This window comes from Poecilia mexicana, unplaced genomic scaffold, assembly GCF_051168715.1.
Source record: "Poecilia mexicana isolate PSO_F unplaced genomic scaffold, ASM5116871v1 scaffold_1, whole genome shotgun sequence".
In the NCBI taxonomy this organism is placed as follows: domain Eukaryota; kingdom Metazoa; phylum Chordata; class Actinopteri; order Cyprinodontiformes; family Poeciliidae; genus Poecilia; species Poecilia mexicana.
In genome coordinates, this window is record NW_028263370.1 from 17,901,916 (window position 1) to 17,919,977 (window position 18,062).

General features: G+C 38.2%; 1 protein-coding gene and 1 long non-coding RNA gene across 2 annotated transcripts in view; one reads left to right on the plus strand and one right to left on the minus strand.

The window, feature by feature from the left end:
• LOC106929589 (uncharacterized) overlaps positions 1–18,062 on the plus strand; it is a 44,877-nt gene that overhangs the window by 991 nt on the left and 25,824 nt on the right. Inside the window, exons 3-7 of the mRNA XM_015006630.2 lie at positions 9,465–9,535; positions 11,714–11,764; positions 11,845–11,961; positions 13,066–13,858; positions 17,634–17,807. Of these exons, the coding sequence (XP_014862116.2) occupies positions 11,756–11,764; positions 11,845–11,961; positions 13,066–13,858; positions 17,634–17,807 (1,093 nt within the window). The 5' untranslated portion in view covers positions 9,465–9,535; positions 11,714–11,755. The remainder of the gene's footprint in view (positions 1–9,464; positions 9,536–11,713; positions 11,765–11,844; positions 11,962–13,065; positions 13,859–17,633; positions 17,808–18,062) is intronic.
• On the minus strand, positions 8,083–8,721 carry LOC148161191 (uncharacterized). The gene is made up of 2 exons (XR_015763869.1): positions 8,309–8,721; positions 8,083–8,252 (listed from the first exon to the last, which is right to left on the minus strand). It is a non-coding gene; the product is annotated as an uncharacterized LOC148161191 (long non-coding RNA).

Here is an 18,062-nt window from a genome sequence, read left to right on the forward strand (position 1 = left end):
ATAAGAGCACCAGAACTTTCAGAGTGTAGATTTTGTGTGCTATGCACCTCAAATCTGGAAAAACGTCCAGAAAACTGCAAAACAGCTGAAACAGAGTTCATTTAAACCAACATTAAAAACGCACCGATTACAGCTGCGTTTGAACCATAAATTGGACCAACATATTTGACGTGTATTGATGATTGCACTTTGCAAGATGTAATGTCTGTTTTTTTTACAACTATTGACTATATGATGTGTTTATTATGTTTACACAACACTTAATAAATGCGCTATATTAATGAAATTGATTGATATAATTGATCATCTTTCGAAACAAGACTGTTGATCATGGATGTAAATTCCTTCCCCCCCTTTTGGGAGTATCATGTTTTTGTTGACTTGGTTAATAGATCAATTCAATGTTCTGGTTTTCAAAAACAAAGGATCATACAATTTGCACATGCACAGACAGCTGCTAAACACAGCAAATGCTAAATGGCAAGAATTTTCCCCCATATTTTGGCGCCCCTCTAATGCAGCGCCCCTATGGTGCATACCCACTTTTTACGCCAACTGTCATTGGTTTAGAGCATACATACCCTAAGAAGGACCAATTTAGAGAAACCAATTAACCTTATAAGGAAGTAGGAGCACCCTGAGAGAACCCACAGGGAGAACATGGAGAACAACCCCAGGTTCAAACTCATGACCTTTATAGCTGCAGGGCAACGGCGCCACCATTTAAAGATTTAAAGAGGAAATCATTCTCTCTGATGATAGTAGGAACCCCCTTTCAATTCAAAGTCCTCCCTGCGCATCACGGAGCCTTGAGTCGGTTCGGATTTTATTCTAAAAAAGCAACATTGCACACCGAGTCCAACTTGTTTTGGCCCGCTACAATCGGGGCTGCAGGTGGATATAAGCAGCGATTAAACTGTTTTTTCTAGGTTTTGCAAAAGTGCGAGGCAGATTGGTTAAAACCCAGCCCTTGATGGCGGGCGGGGGGGTTATAAACGCGGAGGTTTGATTCTCATCCTCATTAATATCGGACATCCGGTGGCACTGCCAGCTGCGCCCCATTTTTTATTGTTGTCTGTGCGCTGAAAGGATGACTGCCGGGTCGTCTCTCCGCGCCGCGGAGCGCAGCAGCGGCTGCTGGTGAGGACATATTCGCTTCTTTTTATCTTTTTAGAAACTGAATATGCATAAGGAGGGTTATTAGGACTGTGTGTGTGTGTGTGTGTGCGTGTGTGTGTGTGTGTACAGTGGAATAGAGGCTGTGCCTTCTGGATGTTCTCAGCCGGCCACCACAGCTCCCTCCCCCGCTGCTGTTTCATCCAGCTGCGCGGACACAACCGCGTGTTCATGACCAGATAGCCCACCAACCGGCACCCGATCTCCACCCTTTAATCCAATTTGTTTGCCCTCATAGAAATGTTTTTTTTTTTTTGCATCCGATTGGGGGGAAGATGCGCACTGAACGGACGGAGAGCCACTTCCATCCCTCCGTGGCTGAGTGGGAAACGGAGCTCCAAGGACACTGAGGGAGGCGGGGGTCGTTTATTTAACCTACTTTTCCTCTTTTGCATTCATTCACGCAATTACGACAGAAATGGAGAACTCAGGCGCACATCTGTGATTTGATCGGTGTCCAGATTGATTTGTTTAGCTTTAATTTGGGTTTAAATGGGCTTCCCAGATTGACTGACAGACAGCACGGTGTCTCCCCGGACCGCTTCCCCGCCTCCTCATCGCGGTTTTCGGCCATGGTGTTCCATCCCAGCCTCTCTCGCTGCTCCGCTCGCCTTGTTTCGTGCGCAGCCATCCGTGGTTCAGGATCATGCTTGAGTTATGATTGAGTCTTTATTCCAGCCACTGAATTTTGATTCTTTCTCATAATCTAAATTTACCGCAAGGTTCACAGACAGGATTGTGCTTAGTGCATGAAAAATGCCATGATTTAAAGGGGAATAAATAAATAAATAAAAGTTATTACCTAGAAACTCATAAACATGTTTCTGCATTTAAAGTTTTGATTTTTTTTTTAAATTAGTCACATTTACCTGGGTAACTTTTTCGACAGAATGTTCTTGTAGGAGTATTTTTACTACGCTGCACTTTTAATTTCTACTTAAGTAGTTTTATTATGAAGTATTGTTGCTCTTACTTGAGTAAAATTTCTCCCACTGTGAAGAACAAGCCCGTTTTAACTTAAAAAAATCACCACATAGACACATATCTGCAGTTTTTGTTAAAGTTTTGTAAGTTTCTTAGTGAAAGAAATTGATTTGGAAAAATGTTTTTATGCCTGATTTTGCTACTTAAGAATTATATTATATGTGTGAATTATTTTCATTTTGGACTTTAAAATACCAACATTTCCACATAACTTTGTATTTTGGTTCATCTGATGTTGTTTTTAAATGTTACATTATTTATTTTTTCAGTACGTAAGCAGCTTTTTTACCAAATCCTTTTTTTTACTGAGTAATTTCTTGTATGACTACTTTTTAACTTGAGTAAAAATATGTTGAAGTAGTGCTTCAGTATAACCTCTGGGCATTCTATTGATAGAAAATATTAAAATGCTCCAGTTTTAATATAGATGTTTAAAATGTCCATCTTTCTACATCTTTCAGGATTTCTGCATATTTTCCAGTCTTTCCAAAGTCTTAAGCCTCAAATTTCCTCAGGCTTTATATATGAAAACTCTTAAATCACACCCTGTAAAGACAAAGAAGAAAAGTAGAAATATCTTTTATTGTGCCACAGTGGGAAAATTTCTGTGCAACAGCAGCAACGTGTCAGACAATAAAGAGTAAAAATATTGCACAGTATGGGCAGAAATTCAACATTTATAAGTAGGAATGAAAGGTGGATTATTGAATAGATGGACATGCGAATGGGACAGCAAATCGACTGATATATGAATGAATGAAAAGAGGCAAATTGACTAGATAGATGGACGTATGGATTGGTTAGTGGATGAAAAAAGCCTGAAGATCGATTTTTTTCCATTTTTCTTACATTACATTTTTGTGTTTTTGTGATGTAAAGCATTTTGAACTGCCTGAAACGTGCAAAACAAACAAACTTGATTGATTGAAGTCAAATTCCAAGCAGGAACCCTGATCTTATTTTAGATTTCTGTCCATGTTTGTCTGAATTGAACGTCTTTGTGCATTCCAGACACACATATATACTATATTTTTTATTTTGTGTACAATTTTGGCTAAATTTTGGCTCTGACTGCGTTGCTCTTTCAGTAATTTGTTCTGTTTTTGAGTCTGTATGCTCCAGTTAACAATTAATCGATTACTAAATTAGTTGACGATTATCTCAATAATCGATTAATCACGATGAATTCAATTAATCGTTTCAGCCCTATAGTCAGTTATATCTTTGGTTGTGTTAACATGTTCAGTTTTACTTTGAAGCTGGTGTTTTTACTCCTACCTCCCTCTGAAACAGCGTAACCCCCCTCTATGGACCGATATGAAGGACAAAATGGCCGCCGTCATGCATGAACTGCACCACATGAGCCGTATCGCTCCACACTGTAAATGTTAGCACTCTTGTTTGGCTTGTGAATATATATCTGGCCACAGACCTTGCGGTGCTCAGGGCATTTTGTTTGCTCCCAGATTCTTGTTTGCAAAGAACAAAACAAATCTTTGGTCGATCTTCACAGTGATGGGAGCTGCTGGATTGAAATTTACGGTGTTTGGAGATTAATGGCTTCTGTTTGGTTTCCCTGTGGTGCTGCTGTAAAATCCACCTGTCAGAGTGAGTTTATTAGCTGTGGGACCTTTGGACCGAGTCCAATGTTGAGCCAACAGTCGCAAAATGAAGCCAGTTGTTGCAGAAATACCTGCTTTGCAACTCAGCAGGAGCCTGAAATACTGCTGAGCTTAAAAATCTCTGATTTTTTCCAACCATTTTAATAGATTTCTTTCTTGCTTTTTTACTTTAACCTTCTTTTCTGTAAGTTGCACAACAGAGTATTAGAACCTGAAACAAGAATATTTGTTTAATTAAGAGAATATAGTCATAATATTAGCAGAATAAAGACGCCATTCTACCAGAAGACTGTCATAATATTTCAAGAAAAAGTAGTTTTAATTATTGCAAAGCTTGAGTAATTAATCTTTTGGTATTTTTCATAACATTTCTGGCTTTATTCTCATATTCCCACAACTGTATTTTTGCAACATCATGACTTTATTTGTATTAAAAGAAGAAATCTTAGCTTGACCCTTTGAATTCAGAGTTGACCTAAATTCAAAGTCCAAATAAATAGAAACTGTAAAAGACTTTGGTCAAACAGGATGACATCTTTGTGGTGTGCTGACGTCACTCTGAACTTTGAACTAAATAAGTGGATTGTGAGAAAAAAAATTCAGATTTTCCAAAGATAAAAACAAACAAAAATTTGATTAATCAATAAAATTGATTTATTGTCCAGCCCTAGTCTGAACAGAAACATAGAAGAGTCAGGAAAGAACATGAGTGTAGGGCTGAGACGATTAATCGATTGTTGAAATAATCATCAACTAATTTAGTAATCGATTTTTTTATTTTTTTTGCATTTTAGGCTATAAAATGTTTATTTTCTTACTTACAAATGGAATTGAATTACTTGTTTATTTGCATATTTTAATGTATTTCTAATATTGTATGAAAAGTCTTCAGTGGTTAAATGGAAAATCTGCAGAATGTGCAAACTTTTTATTTGATTAATCGAGTAATCAGAATAATCAGTAGAATAATTGGTTATTGAAGCAATAATTCGTAGCAGCCCTAAAATCTGAGATTTTATTTAAAAAGCATGTTAACATGTTGCTGAACTCCTCTGTGTGTTTCTTTTGTGCCATAATTTGATGTTTAATGTGATTACTAACAGGATTCCTGGTACCTGAGTTGTGGAGGCATTTGTCATGTTTTTCCTAAGTAGAGAAGGAAGCAGTTTAAACTGGCATTTAAGCCGGTCGTGTTGTGTGCACAAGCAAAACCGCTGGCATGAAAATGCACACGGCACTAAATCTTCCACAAACCTGCAGCACTTTGCGGGTTGAATCGCCTCTTCTCCGTGCTAGAGAGGTATGTCTCTTAGCGTTCGTAGTTTTGCAGGGATCATTATTCTCCTTATCGAGTTCAAACTTTACTTTATGCGTCTGGCGACTGTTTGTGTTACAGCGGCTTGGTAGCTGGCATGCTTTATGAGCCAAATACCAGCTTTCCAAGCGGCTTCTCACAACTGCCAGGCAGATTTTCATTTCCTCATTCCTGTGCTCCCGAGGTCAATCCAAAGGGAACATATTCTGGCATTGTTCTCAAATCACTGAGCAAGGGTCTGTTTGAGCTGCATGCTTTGGCTTTTCCGCAGTTTTCCAACAGTATGCCAGCATTGTTTCTGCTGTGTGTGTGTGTGTGTGTGTGTGTGTGTGTGTGCATAGATGTTACCCTGTATTTCATCATGTTGCCATTTGTAAGCGTCTCAGGCTGATCAGTGCTTACAGCTTTGCCTCGTCTCTTCTTTTCTAAAGATGTCGTTGGTCGAGTGTGATCGGGTCGGGAGTCAAAACGCACTTTTCCTAACGATTCGGTTTAACATTTTTTTCTGAACAACCTCAGCCAAAATCCCTGTATTCAGTTGTAAATGAGAAAGCAGTAAAAACTCTCTGGAAACCTGCCTGCATCATCATAACAATGTGCGGATGACTTGTTTTTTTTTTACCGTTTACAGTGAGCCGTTTTATGCAGCTAAGAAATGTTTTCTATAAACTACAACATTTAGGCTCATCACGGTGTTTTTGTTGTTTGTTCTTTATCTGCATCGTTATAAAAAATGTTGAGGTTTCCACGTAGCTACAGCAGAAGTCGTTCCAATAAGAAGTTGCACGAAGTATTAGAATATCTGGGCTTTTTTTGGAACATAAAGTGACAAATTCAAGTTCAAAAATACGTAATTAATCCCAAAGGGAAGTTAAATAACCTCCTCTCACATGTTGCTGTGCACTGCTAGTCAGCTGGCCGAAGAAAGGTAATAAGACTGAGACGATTAATCATCATTAATCGTGATTAATCGATTATTGAAATGATTGTCAACCGATTTGTAATTAATTGTTTACTAGAGTAAATACAGATATACAATGTGCTAACTACTTAATCCAATTAATCGTCAGAATAATGGATAGAATAATCGATTACTAAAATAATTGTTAGTAGGTAATCATATTAAACATATTAACTTAAAATTACAGCTTCTATAGTAGGAATTTCTATATTTACGATATAATCTTTGTGTCACACGTTCTCAATTTTGTTGCCAAGATTTTGTTAAAACTTTGTTAGCAGGAAACTGGTATTTTTACCCAAAGTAATCTGATCAAGATAATCTGGTTACAGTTGTGCACAGAATGAGGGCATATTGTCTTTTCAAACTCAGTTTCTAAAGTAAATAAAAGTCTACTTATCTTTTTATTTTAGCCTGTTTTCAGTGGGGATTTGTCAGCTAAGCTGCCTCTCAGGACATATTGACTGATCAGCTGCAGAAAAGCCCATGTTTAGACTTCAAGGATAATGTTGTCTTTCCACTTCCTGTTTCACAACTCAGGATATTTTCCCCTGGAGAGATCTGAAGTCACAGCGAAAGGTTCTGACAGTGCAACAAATATATTCGGTGAACGTTGCAGATTCAGTTCCTGTGTGCTAATTTTAGACTTCAGTCGCTGACATTCAAATTCAATCACAAAAAGCTTAAAAAATGAGCTTTATGTTTAAAAAGCCCTCTCACTGTGCTTTTGTGTTTATACAAAATGATCAGCTGCACTTTATTTCAGTGCAGTGATATAATTAGAACAAGTAAAAATATAATAACCCACCATCTTAAATCCGTTTATCAATCTGATTAGCTGATCGATTGCTTTAAAAAAATCAGCATCTATCTCCTAGATGATGTGCAGCTACCAATGCTTTGCTTCAAAATGGCCTCTTATTAGAGGAAAATCAGATAGAAAATGGGCACATTCTGCAGATTTTTTATTTAAGCTTTTTTTAAAACGCAAAACTAAAAATACATAAAAATCCTCTAAACAATAAGAAAATAAACATTTGATTGCCTAAAATGCAATGAAGTAGCATTCCTTTAACGTATGGTTGATCATTTAAGGATGCATTTGCAGTTAAAAAATACTTTACAGAAAATAAATTTGCTGTATTAAATGAAAGGCGTCTAGTTTTTAGTTTCTTTTGGACTTGATTTAACAAATGTATTTTCAGTAATAAGAACAGGATTTCAAGGCGCCTGCTCTGTTTATGGCTTATAAACATTATTCCTGTCTGGCTCTCGCAAATATAGAGTCTATAAATATGATATTTATAAACTAACAGGAGTTTATAAATATGATATTTATAAACTAATAGGAGTTTATCAACAGAAACTCCTACTAGTTTATAATTGTGGATTACTTTTATTTTTCTTCTGTTCTTTTGTTTGTATTCATGTAAAGCCCTTTGAAATGCCTTGTTGCTGAAAATGTGTTTTTTAAATAAAATTACCTTATTTTACCTAAAAAATGCATACAATAAAAGCTGATGTGGGAGCAGCAGAGTCGGCTTTTCAGTAAACATCTCTGGATAAATGCGGTTTTACTTCATGTAAAAGCTTGGCTATGAAAAGACAAATGCTTTGTGTTGCACTTTCCTTTTTTTATTTTAACTAATTCGGTAGTAGTTTCTCCCTGATTACAAATAAAAATTGCATCATAGTTGAATTGCAGATGGGGGTCCGCACAAAATCAATCCAAGGTGCACAAACTGGCCCCTGCGCCGCACTTTTAACACCCCAGCTATAAATATTAAGTTTTCACATGAATTGAATGTAAGTGCCGACAGGATCCTGCAAGGGCGTAGGTTTGGTCTAAGTTTTGGTGGGGACCTTGACCCCCCCCCCTCCCCCTCCAGCACAGTGAAATGCCCAAGAGCACCGAACATTTTTGAGAAGGGGGGGAAACCACATTGGCTTAATAACCCCTCCCCCCAACCATAACCATATCATACATCTTGTGTATACAACCAGATACAGTCATACTCAGCAGATCAGTTCAAGAACACTTTACTTTTTCCTTTACAAAATTCAGCAAACGTTACAAGTAAGATCAAAAGAAATATCCTCTGGATACAGCAAACACAATTGCAGATAAGAAGAAATCAATAATAAAATAAAATAATATATTGCACTAACAAAAAAAATAAACATGAATAAAATTCTCTGTATTATTGCAATGTTTGTTGTCACTCACATTCAGTGCTGACCTTACTGAACACCGGACTTTACAACAAATGCGTTGCGTGATAGATATCTAACTTATGGGTCCACTCACTGTACTTACAGCCGACGTAGCGAAATAACTTCTAATGTCTGTCCTTTTCTTTTTTGGTGGCGACATGGTCTCGGAGACTCAGAAGGAGACGCGTGTGTCCAGCTAGCCGCCGCCTTTTGCAGCTAATCAAAGAACGTCCGACGAATCAACTGACTCCCCCTCCCCCCCCCCCGACAGCACCGTTCCGACACGGTCTCGGAGGCTCATAATAAATGTCAAACTAAGAAGCTTCCGTTCCGCGCACTGCCTGTTGCTGCTAATCAAAGATCGTAGATCCACGTTCTTTGAGCCAATATGGCAAAAATTGGTCGGGACTTTTTCATATTCCGTGAATATTGGTCGGGACATGTCCCTACCGTCCCTACCCAAACCTACGCCCATGGGATCCTGTAAGACTTACGAATGTGTTCATAGTATGTGTGAAAAAAACATTTGCGCCGCTGCTCAACGTTGGCCATAAATCTATAAGCTGTTTGAGTTTTGCTAAGATTTTGCCTTCATGAATCATTTAGTTTGTGTTTTTACTTTAGATTTACTGTCTTCTCCTGTTTCCAGGTGCTTAGATTTTCATTCCTCCTCTGCAGGTTGTGTAATATTTAACAAAGTGACATCAAAGTTATTCTTTGTTGAAGCTCGTGTCAAAACATCTGTTCATGCAGAAGTAACAAATGCTCTGTGGTAATCCTCCATATTTGCTGCATAATCAAATTTAACCTTTTCTTGCCCCATAAAAGCTTCTGCAGTTGTTGTTTGGAAAGCTCTCTGTTGACAGGAAGTGACATGTCCTACATTTCTGTTCAGCAGGAAGCTGGTTTATGTCGAATAAATGGATGTATTAATAGCAAAACGAGAAGCAGGCCACAAACACGAGCAGGTTTAGCTTTGGTGGCTGCGCAGACTTTAAAAAGGAGAGAGTACAGCAAAATAAAGCCAAACAGTGAAAAATGGCTCCTGCTGCCAAATCACATTCATCTCAGAAATGTTTGCTGTTGGACACGTTAAAATCCTCTGATAGTTTGTCGCTTTTTGATCAAACAAAGCAAACGTGAGTGTAAATTTAAGGAGACTCACAGCTTCCTGTTTCTTTTGTTTCTTCAGACTGTGACAAAGATTTTTGGGGATACGAAATGTGAAAAAAGGGCTCCACTTTTTCACCTTCTCAGTCTAAGGTAAGAAACATTTCCTTCTGTCGCTTCTGTTTGGAAACGTTTTGACTGTGTGACGTTTTCTCTGGAAATTAATTTGTCTTATCTTTTTTCTTTTTTACTGTAAAATATTTTCCTCTGTTGTGTTTGTGTAAATCACATCCACTGATGCTTTAATGGTCACTTTTCCTTCTGCAGAAAAGTGACTGCTTTTGAAAACCCCCAGAATGAAACGCCCCCTCTGCCTCCTTCAGTCTGAAGAGCTTTTTAAATTGTATTGGATAACATTTATTTGGCAAGGTGTGCATAAATAAGACTGCGATGAAGATGAAGCAGTTTGAATTTTTATGACTGCTGACACTTTTAATTAAACTTTTAATGCAACTTTGTATTAAAGTGTCATTATTTACTGACTGACACTTCATGACAACAGTCGTAAACATTCATGGAGACTCCTTCATGTTCATGCTGTCAGTCTTATGCACACCACTTCAAATAAGGTGTTACCTTTTACTGTGTGCAAAATTACATCCAAAATTGATTATTCCTGCAGCTTTGGTGATCTGAACAAATGGACATTCCCAATGGGATTTAAAAACAAACAGATAAATCAGATCAACCTGCTTTATTTAGGAGAATTGGCTTTTTCTAATGTAGTTTTATTGTTTATAGTCAGTAATTCAGCTGTTTTCTGTGTGTGTGTCCTTTTATGAAGGTCCGGGTTTGCAAATTAACCTGTACAAAACGATGGTTGCTTTGTTTTGAACATGTAAGATTGCTTGATGTGCTGCTGTTCTTTAAATTGAAATGGAAACCATCTTTTATCTTCAATTTTTTTGAATTTGGTTACTAAGGGCGAATCGATAAATCTTCCATAATTTCCTTAATTTTTGGGAGATCGTCTGATCTTTTCTGTCTTCACAGAAAAGGAGCCACGTCTCCTTTTGCTCTGCAGAGAGAGAGGACTCAGTCTGCAGACGCTACCCGTCTGCACGTCTCTGTACCCACAAATTTAAGCTAATGTTTTCTTCCAGACACCAAAAACATTAACTTATTGGCAGAAAACAGCTGAGTGTTTTTTATTACTATTTTAAAGGACTTGAGCTGTTTTTAGAAGCAGTAGAAACTGAGACAGAATAACAAAAACATGAAAGTTTTCATGATACGTCCCGTTTAAGATCTAATATTATCACATTATGTTACATTATTACTGCCAAATATAGTCAAGACCATTTATCCCATTCATCATTTTACCAACAGCAGCCGACTTTAAAAATATGAGCAAAACACTGTGGCATAATAGAAACAAATAAAAACATTGAGGTGGTAAAGTGGGGGACGACTGAGACAAGATTCAACAAGTACGAAATATTTTCCTCAACAAAACGCCACCAGTTCAGCTAAATTTGAATTGTTTTCCTGGGTTGAACTAATTTTTCTTATACAAAAACAGAAAATGTTACCAAGTATTTTTGGTCTAGTTTCTAGTGCAAATATATTAGTACACTTAAAAAAAAAGTAACTTATAAATAACTTTGCAACTTTAATCAAAATTAATTAAGTCAATAATTAATTTTCAATAATTATTGACTTTCACTCAAAGTACTTGTATAAAGAAGATAAAAACAAGAAAAAAACACATCAAACAGGTTAAAATTACACAGATTACATTTAAAAAGTTTTAAAAAACAATAACAAGTAAATAAATAAATAAAAATTAAAAAATTTAACACTGGGCAACAGCAAACAAAAATGTTTTTAACCTTTATTAACCAGGTGAGGGCAGTTTTTTTCTTGCATATTGAGAAATAATTATTTGGTTTAAATTGCAGCATTTAGTTAAAACTCACAATTCAAGATTAATGAACTTAAAAACAATATTTAGACAACTTGTCTGTTGTTGTTAAATCAACTTCATAAACTTTAATTTCTGAGTTTAAAGCAAAACAATTTTCTTGTGACTTAAATTACATTTTCCAGTCAGCAGGTGAACTTTCATTTTCAAGTTAAACCAACTTCACGTTTTACAGTGAACAAGCTGCTTCACCTTGCAGAAAATCCGTTAGTTTTGTCTTATTTCGAGTGAATTACGATGTTTATTCTAATAAAACCCGTGGTCAGGTTTTGTGTTTTTGCAGAGCGGAAACACGCAGCAGAGCTGTTCTTGCTTGAAATGAAAAGTGCGTTTTGCTTTTGCTGCAGAAGTTGCCTGATGTGACATCCTGACACCTTCCTGCCTCGGGCATGCCTCAGGTAAAGCCGCTCCGGCCCTCACGCCTTCGCTGCGCTCGGCCTACATGTTCACAGTTTCTCACCTGCTTCTCCGCTTGCAGCCGGGTATGAATGGGATGGAGCCTGCGTTTGGCGAGGCCTACGGGGGCCACAGGGGCCTGCTGAGCCCCTGCCCGCTGGCCATGTCGCCACAAGGGGGCAGGACTGAGTACGATCAGGTAGGAGGCCAGGGTGGGGGATGGGAACTGATGGGAACTGATGGGAACTGATGGGAATTTAGCGATACTGATTCCATCATCGATATCACTTATCGATTCGATTCTCTTTGAATTGTGAAATAAACTATTTAATTAAGAAATCGCACCATGATTCAAACTAAATCGGGCTTAAAAAATAAGAATCCCGCCGTCAAATGAGCATTTTAAGCTAAGTTTTATCCACCTCCTGGTTTTTCCACCTAACATTGATTTCTGAACTCTTCCTGATTAAAACATTAATGTTGTTGTTTCTAAATGAACATGAATTTGTTTTCTTTGCATTATTTCAGGTCTGAAAGCTCTGCACCTTCTTCGTTATCTTGACCATTTCTCATTTTCTGCAAATAGAAACTAAATGTTTTGTTGGTAACTTCAGAGACATGTTGTCAGTAGTTCATAGAATAAAAGAATAAAGTTCATTTTACTCAAACATGAACCTATAAAGAGTAAAATCAGAGAAACTGGTCATTTTTAGTGGGTTCTTGATGTTTTCCAGAGCTGTATGTTTGCTGCTTTCAAGAAATTTAATCTCAAGTAACATTGTCTTAATTTAGAATATTTTTCTTAAAATATCTTATTTGTCTAAGTAAGACAAATATTTGATGTATTTTCAGTTTAAACAAAAAATAGGAGCTTGTTTTAAGTCAATAATTCCTTAATCCTGATAAAAAGTGCCAGTGTCTTTGGCAGATTATTTTACTTTCAACAAGACATTTTTCCCATTTGATACCTGAAATAATCTGCAGTGGAACTAGAACGTCTTCATCAATATCAAGGAGTTACTGACTTAAAATAAGCTCTTATATTTGCTGAAAAGTTACTTGTAAGTTAATTTAGTTTTATTCCAAATGAAACAAGATATTTTTACTAGAAACTAGAGAAAAATACTTGGTAACATTTTGAGTTTTTGCAGTGTCAACTTTTGACCGAGCAACTTTTACTTGTAGTTGAGCAACATTTGTCCATCAGTATCAATACTTTTACTAAAGTACTCCAGTACTTTGCTAAAATACTGGAGTACTTTGTCCATCTCACCCATAAATGTCTTCCCCTCGCCTGCTGTAGAGCGTGCTCCTGATGCTGGGCTCCCCGGCGTCGCCACGGAAACGGCCCTTCGAGCTACTGAGCGACCTGGTGGATGATGGCGGTTTTGGCGAGGACCAGCATCCAGAGCGCTGGGATGTGTCGGCGCTGGACGAGATGGCCCGCTACACCAAGCTGGGCCTCGGAGTCGGCGGGGAGCTGCTGGCGTGCTCCGAGGACGCCATCTTGATGGGCCGCTGGGGGAGGAGCCGGGAGGAGGAGGAGGAGTGGAAGAAGAGGAGGGACGGCTGCGTGGCCCCTCCAGTAACCCAGGAAGTCCAGGTCTCGGCGGCGGGGAAGGAGTCGCCGCGTGGCCCCGTTACCGTGGCAACACAGAGGGAGCTGTGTGCCGCCGGAATGGGGATGGGAGACGAACGCGACCAAGAGGTGTCGATGGAGTGTACGGTGGAGGTGTATCAGGTGGCGCCCGAGGAAGAGGAGGGGCAGGGACAGGAAGCGGCGGCGGCGGCGGCGGCGGCGGCGGCGGCGGCCGGGTCAGGGCTGGCGCTGGAGCACTGCAGCGAGGAACACAACTACTCTCTGAGCCAAGGAGGGGAAAAGGCGGCCAGGCCGGCGCTCAGCGCTCCGCCGGAGGAGGCGAAGGAGGCTGAGGTTCAGCAGGAGGTGCAGGGCAGCGAGGACAGCCAGGCGAACACAGAGCTGGAGGACGAGGAGGAAGAGGAGGAGGAGGAGGAAGAGGAAGAGGAGCAGGAGGAAGGGGCGGAGGAAACGGCGGTGGAGGCTGAACTCTCGAGCTCCTCAGAAACTGAGTGTGGTGAGTTTTGGCTTTACGTGGCAAAATGAAGTCAAGTTTATTTATTTGCACAGCACATTTCAGTCAAAGTGTTTTACTTCATAAAAACATAATAAATTATGAAACAAGCAATAAAAACTACAAGTTTTGAAATCAAACAATCTTACAAAGTAAATTAAGAGCTTATTTTAGTCAATATTTTGAGAATATTGTTTAAAAAATACTGGTTCCACTGGCAGATTGTTTCACTTATGGGAAAATGTCATGTTATAAGTGAAATAATCTGCCAGCGAAACTAGTACGTTTTATCAATATTAAGGAATTAATTACTTAAAGCAAGCGCCTATTTCTTATTAAAAAGTTACTTGTAAGTCAGTTTTGTCTAATTTCAAGTTTACTAAGATATTTGCAATAGAAAGTGGACCAAAATTCTTGTAAGATTTTGTGTTTTTGCAGTGACTTTGTTGCTCATTTTTGTCCCAGTACAATCCCACAAAAGTGCAAATAATGTGAGATCCTGGTTGGACCAGAGGTTTCATTATCGAGAATAAACCCGAAAAAGGCCTGACCATATGGACATGTAATCCAGAGCAATGACGTCAGTAACATTTTGTGTTTTTGCAGCGTAGACTTTGTTTTCCAGAATGTGAACCCAGTTTCAGACTGTGATATCTGCAGTTGGTGGATTTGAGCCACACAGTAATCTTTGTGCCTTGCTAACTGTTCTGGTGCCAGTAAACCAGAACCTGAACGTGCAACAAGAGCAGACCTGCACAATGTTCCACATCTGAAAACCAGCATCAACATGATAAAGATCTTACAACCAAACAGTATTTACAGTAGCTTCTGTTTCACCGGAAACAAATGCATGTTCCAATATTTTCAGAAAAAATTTTAACTTCTTGTATTTAGCAAATATAAATAATTATAGTAATGTTAACTGGTGTGAAACAGGAAATATTTAATCTGGTTTAATGTGAAAAACGTGATTTAAAAAAAAAGAGTTATATGTTTTTTTTTATATAGTGCATAAATGTCTAATTTAATCTGGGTCTATGCCAAATGATAAATAAATAAATTATATAATAATAAATAATTTACCAGGGACCAGCTCTGGTTTGGTTCATTTTAAATATCAGGAGATTCACTGTATATACCTGTGTGAAATTTGACCTAAAAACATCAGGTAGATAATTAATTCTCTAACTAAGAGGATGCATTCATTAGGATTCATTAGTTGACCTGAAGTGTTTTCTGAAGAAATGTTTTGCTTAGCAGCTAGCGGTGGGCGGCATGGACTTAAAGTTTTATCATATTTTGTACAAATACTATGATATTAATGTGATTTGTATCACTAACTTGCAAACAGTAAGTACTTTTAATTATATTTTACATTAAAAAATATCTATTGATAGTTTCATTGAATAAATATGAAATATGCAGAGTTTCCCACAGAAAACTACTGTAGCTAAGCCTGATGGTTTCTGCTAGCTTTTATTAGCTTCTGGCAGCTAGCAGCTTCGGGAGACAGACCACTGCTGCAGATTTAAAATTTAAATTGAACAAATTAAATACAACATATCTTCCTGATATGCTATATTACATATATATGTTATATTTGTATGTAAAACACAGGGTTTCCCACAGAAAACTAGCTAACCCTGATGTTGGGCTTAGCTAGTTTATGCTAGCTTATAGTAGCTGCTGGAGACAGACCACTGCTGCAGATTTTAAATTTATAATGAAGAGATTATATATATAACATATCTATTCCATATGCTATATTACACATATATATGTGTAGATCTTCAGAGTAGATTTTGTTTTATTTTTCCAGTCTCCTTCCTATTATCATCCCTTCTCCTCCCATAAATAAACACATCTTAGGCCTTCTACTGCAAGGTAACAAAGGGATACATCTCGATCCCAAACCCCAGCTGGAGTCATATTTCTCCATTTTTCTTCTCCACAGAGTTGGTGTCTATTTAACCAGATAATCTTGTCATAACAATTTCTGACGTGGCAAACCAAAGGCGTCTGTAATGGGTGGAAATGTGTTGAGTTTGTGAATTTAGGAGGTTGAGGGAAAAAGGCAGAATATGTCTGTGTGGGATGGAAAGATTGAGCTGAGGGGAGAATGTGAACATGTAGACAATGGTGTTATCTGCAGACTGGACCAGATGACATTATGTTACATAAGCTGTGTGTGTGTGTGTGTGTGTGTGTGCGTGTGCGTGTGTGTGTGTGTGTGTTTATCTGGAAGCACTTGGCTAATGGAAAAACGTTCGGACTTGGTGTTTTGTTTGTGCAAATCAGATTTGCTCTCACTAGAACGTCTTCATCAGAGCCGGATTTTATTGGGATGTGGAGAAGCATCTCTTTTTGTTGTCCCAGTGGCGGATTTATTTTATTTATGAAGCTATTATTTGTGGCTTTGGACGCCTGAGGCTAATCTACAGTGACGTCTGTCCATGAAACAGTATATGTGCCTTCTGCTGGTGCTAGCTTTTCATTTGGACATGAAGCCTGTGTTGGTGGATTAAGGCTCCCAGCATGATTTCATACAGGCGGGAATATAAACTTAAAAACCTGTCAGTTATGATTAGGGCTCAGATTTTTTAGGTTGTTCTTCTAATAATTGTCTTATATATGGCTGTCAATGTTTTCCACTTCTATAGAGAGTGTGACATTTACTAATAATAGAAAAGCTCGGGGGTCGGATTCAGCATCGGGATGGTTTCATCACTGTTTCTCCGATCACTCAAAAAAAGGAACCACTGACTTAAGATATTTTGTTTCTTTTTAACAGGTCTTTAGTTGAAAGCAAAACACACTGTAAAACATTTGAAGGTGGTTTAACTTGGAAATGAAAGTCCACCTGCAGCCTTGAAAATGCAAGAAAATTGTTTTGGTTTTTGACTCAGAAATTAAAGTTCATGAAGTTGATTTAACAACAAGAGACAAGTTGTCTAAACATTGGTTTTTAAGTTTATTAATCTTGAATTGGAAGTTTTAACTTAATGCTGCAATTTAAACCAAATAATTATTTCACAATATGCAAGAAAAAAAACAGTCCTCACCTGGTTAAAGAGCCACATTTCTCTAGTATTTTACTTTGATATCAAGTTAAAATAGCTACTTATTTTACTGCAGAATAATTGAAATTCTGCTGATACTTGACAGGATTAGATATTTTGCTCTGGTTATTATTTGTTCTCTTTTTTAAAATTTGGGCTAATAATTCAACTTGAGTCTTATGCCTAAGGATAGATGGGCTTCTTATCTGATGCAAACTTTTAGCAACACTTAATTTATGAATTAATAGAGAGTCTGTAATATTATAACACTATGCACACATCCTAGAGAAATTACTGAAGTACATTCCTCTGGTGGCTGTAATTCATTGGTAGTCGTCAGAGGTGGGTAGAGTACACAAAAACTGTATTCGAGTGAGAGTAGCACTACTTCAACATACATTTTAAAGTAAAATGTAGTCGTCCAAGAAATTACTCAAGTAAGAGTAAAAAATTAATTAATGTATCATTGGTTGGATAAGTTGATATGAAATGTTGAGAACTGATAACTTTCCTTTTTCTACACATTGCTCATATGAGTAAACCTTACATTGTTTCCCTCAGTAACAACTTACACACTGAAGAAGGTGGTTAGTTCTACTTGGCTTCACTCAGGAATAGACAGTCTTTGAATTCAAGAAGAGGTCAGAGTAAATCAGGATAAAACTAAAGTCCGCTGTCTTTGTTCTAATTCTGCCTCCTGTTTTTGCGTGTTTCTCCAGAGGTGGAGCCCGAGCCAGCCAGGCAGCCAGGCGAGCGTCCGGCTAAGCGTCGCTGTTTCTGGGAGTACAGACGCTCCAGGGAGTCGGCCACGAAGAAGAAGCTGGGCAGCAACGTCCACTGGTCTCTGTCCTGGAGCTCCAGCACGCTGCCCAGCACGCTGTACCGCCGTGAGGGTGAGCAACATTTAGGAGAAGGAAAAAAAAAAAAGGATACAACAGTGGCGACCCCAAGAGGAGGCCACGAGGGGGCCAAGGCCCCCTCATGAAAAATGTTGACCAGCCCCCGGGATTCATTTAGTCATCGTCCTAAAGTAATGACCTAAGTCACTTTTTTTTTTTTTTTTTTGCCTAAATCATCTTTAGGCAAGAGAAAATAAAGGGGGTGATTTTTTTCCACCTGCCAAATTAACTTTTTTCAAAGAAAAATTA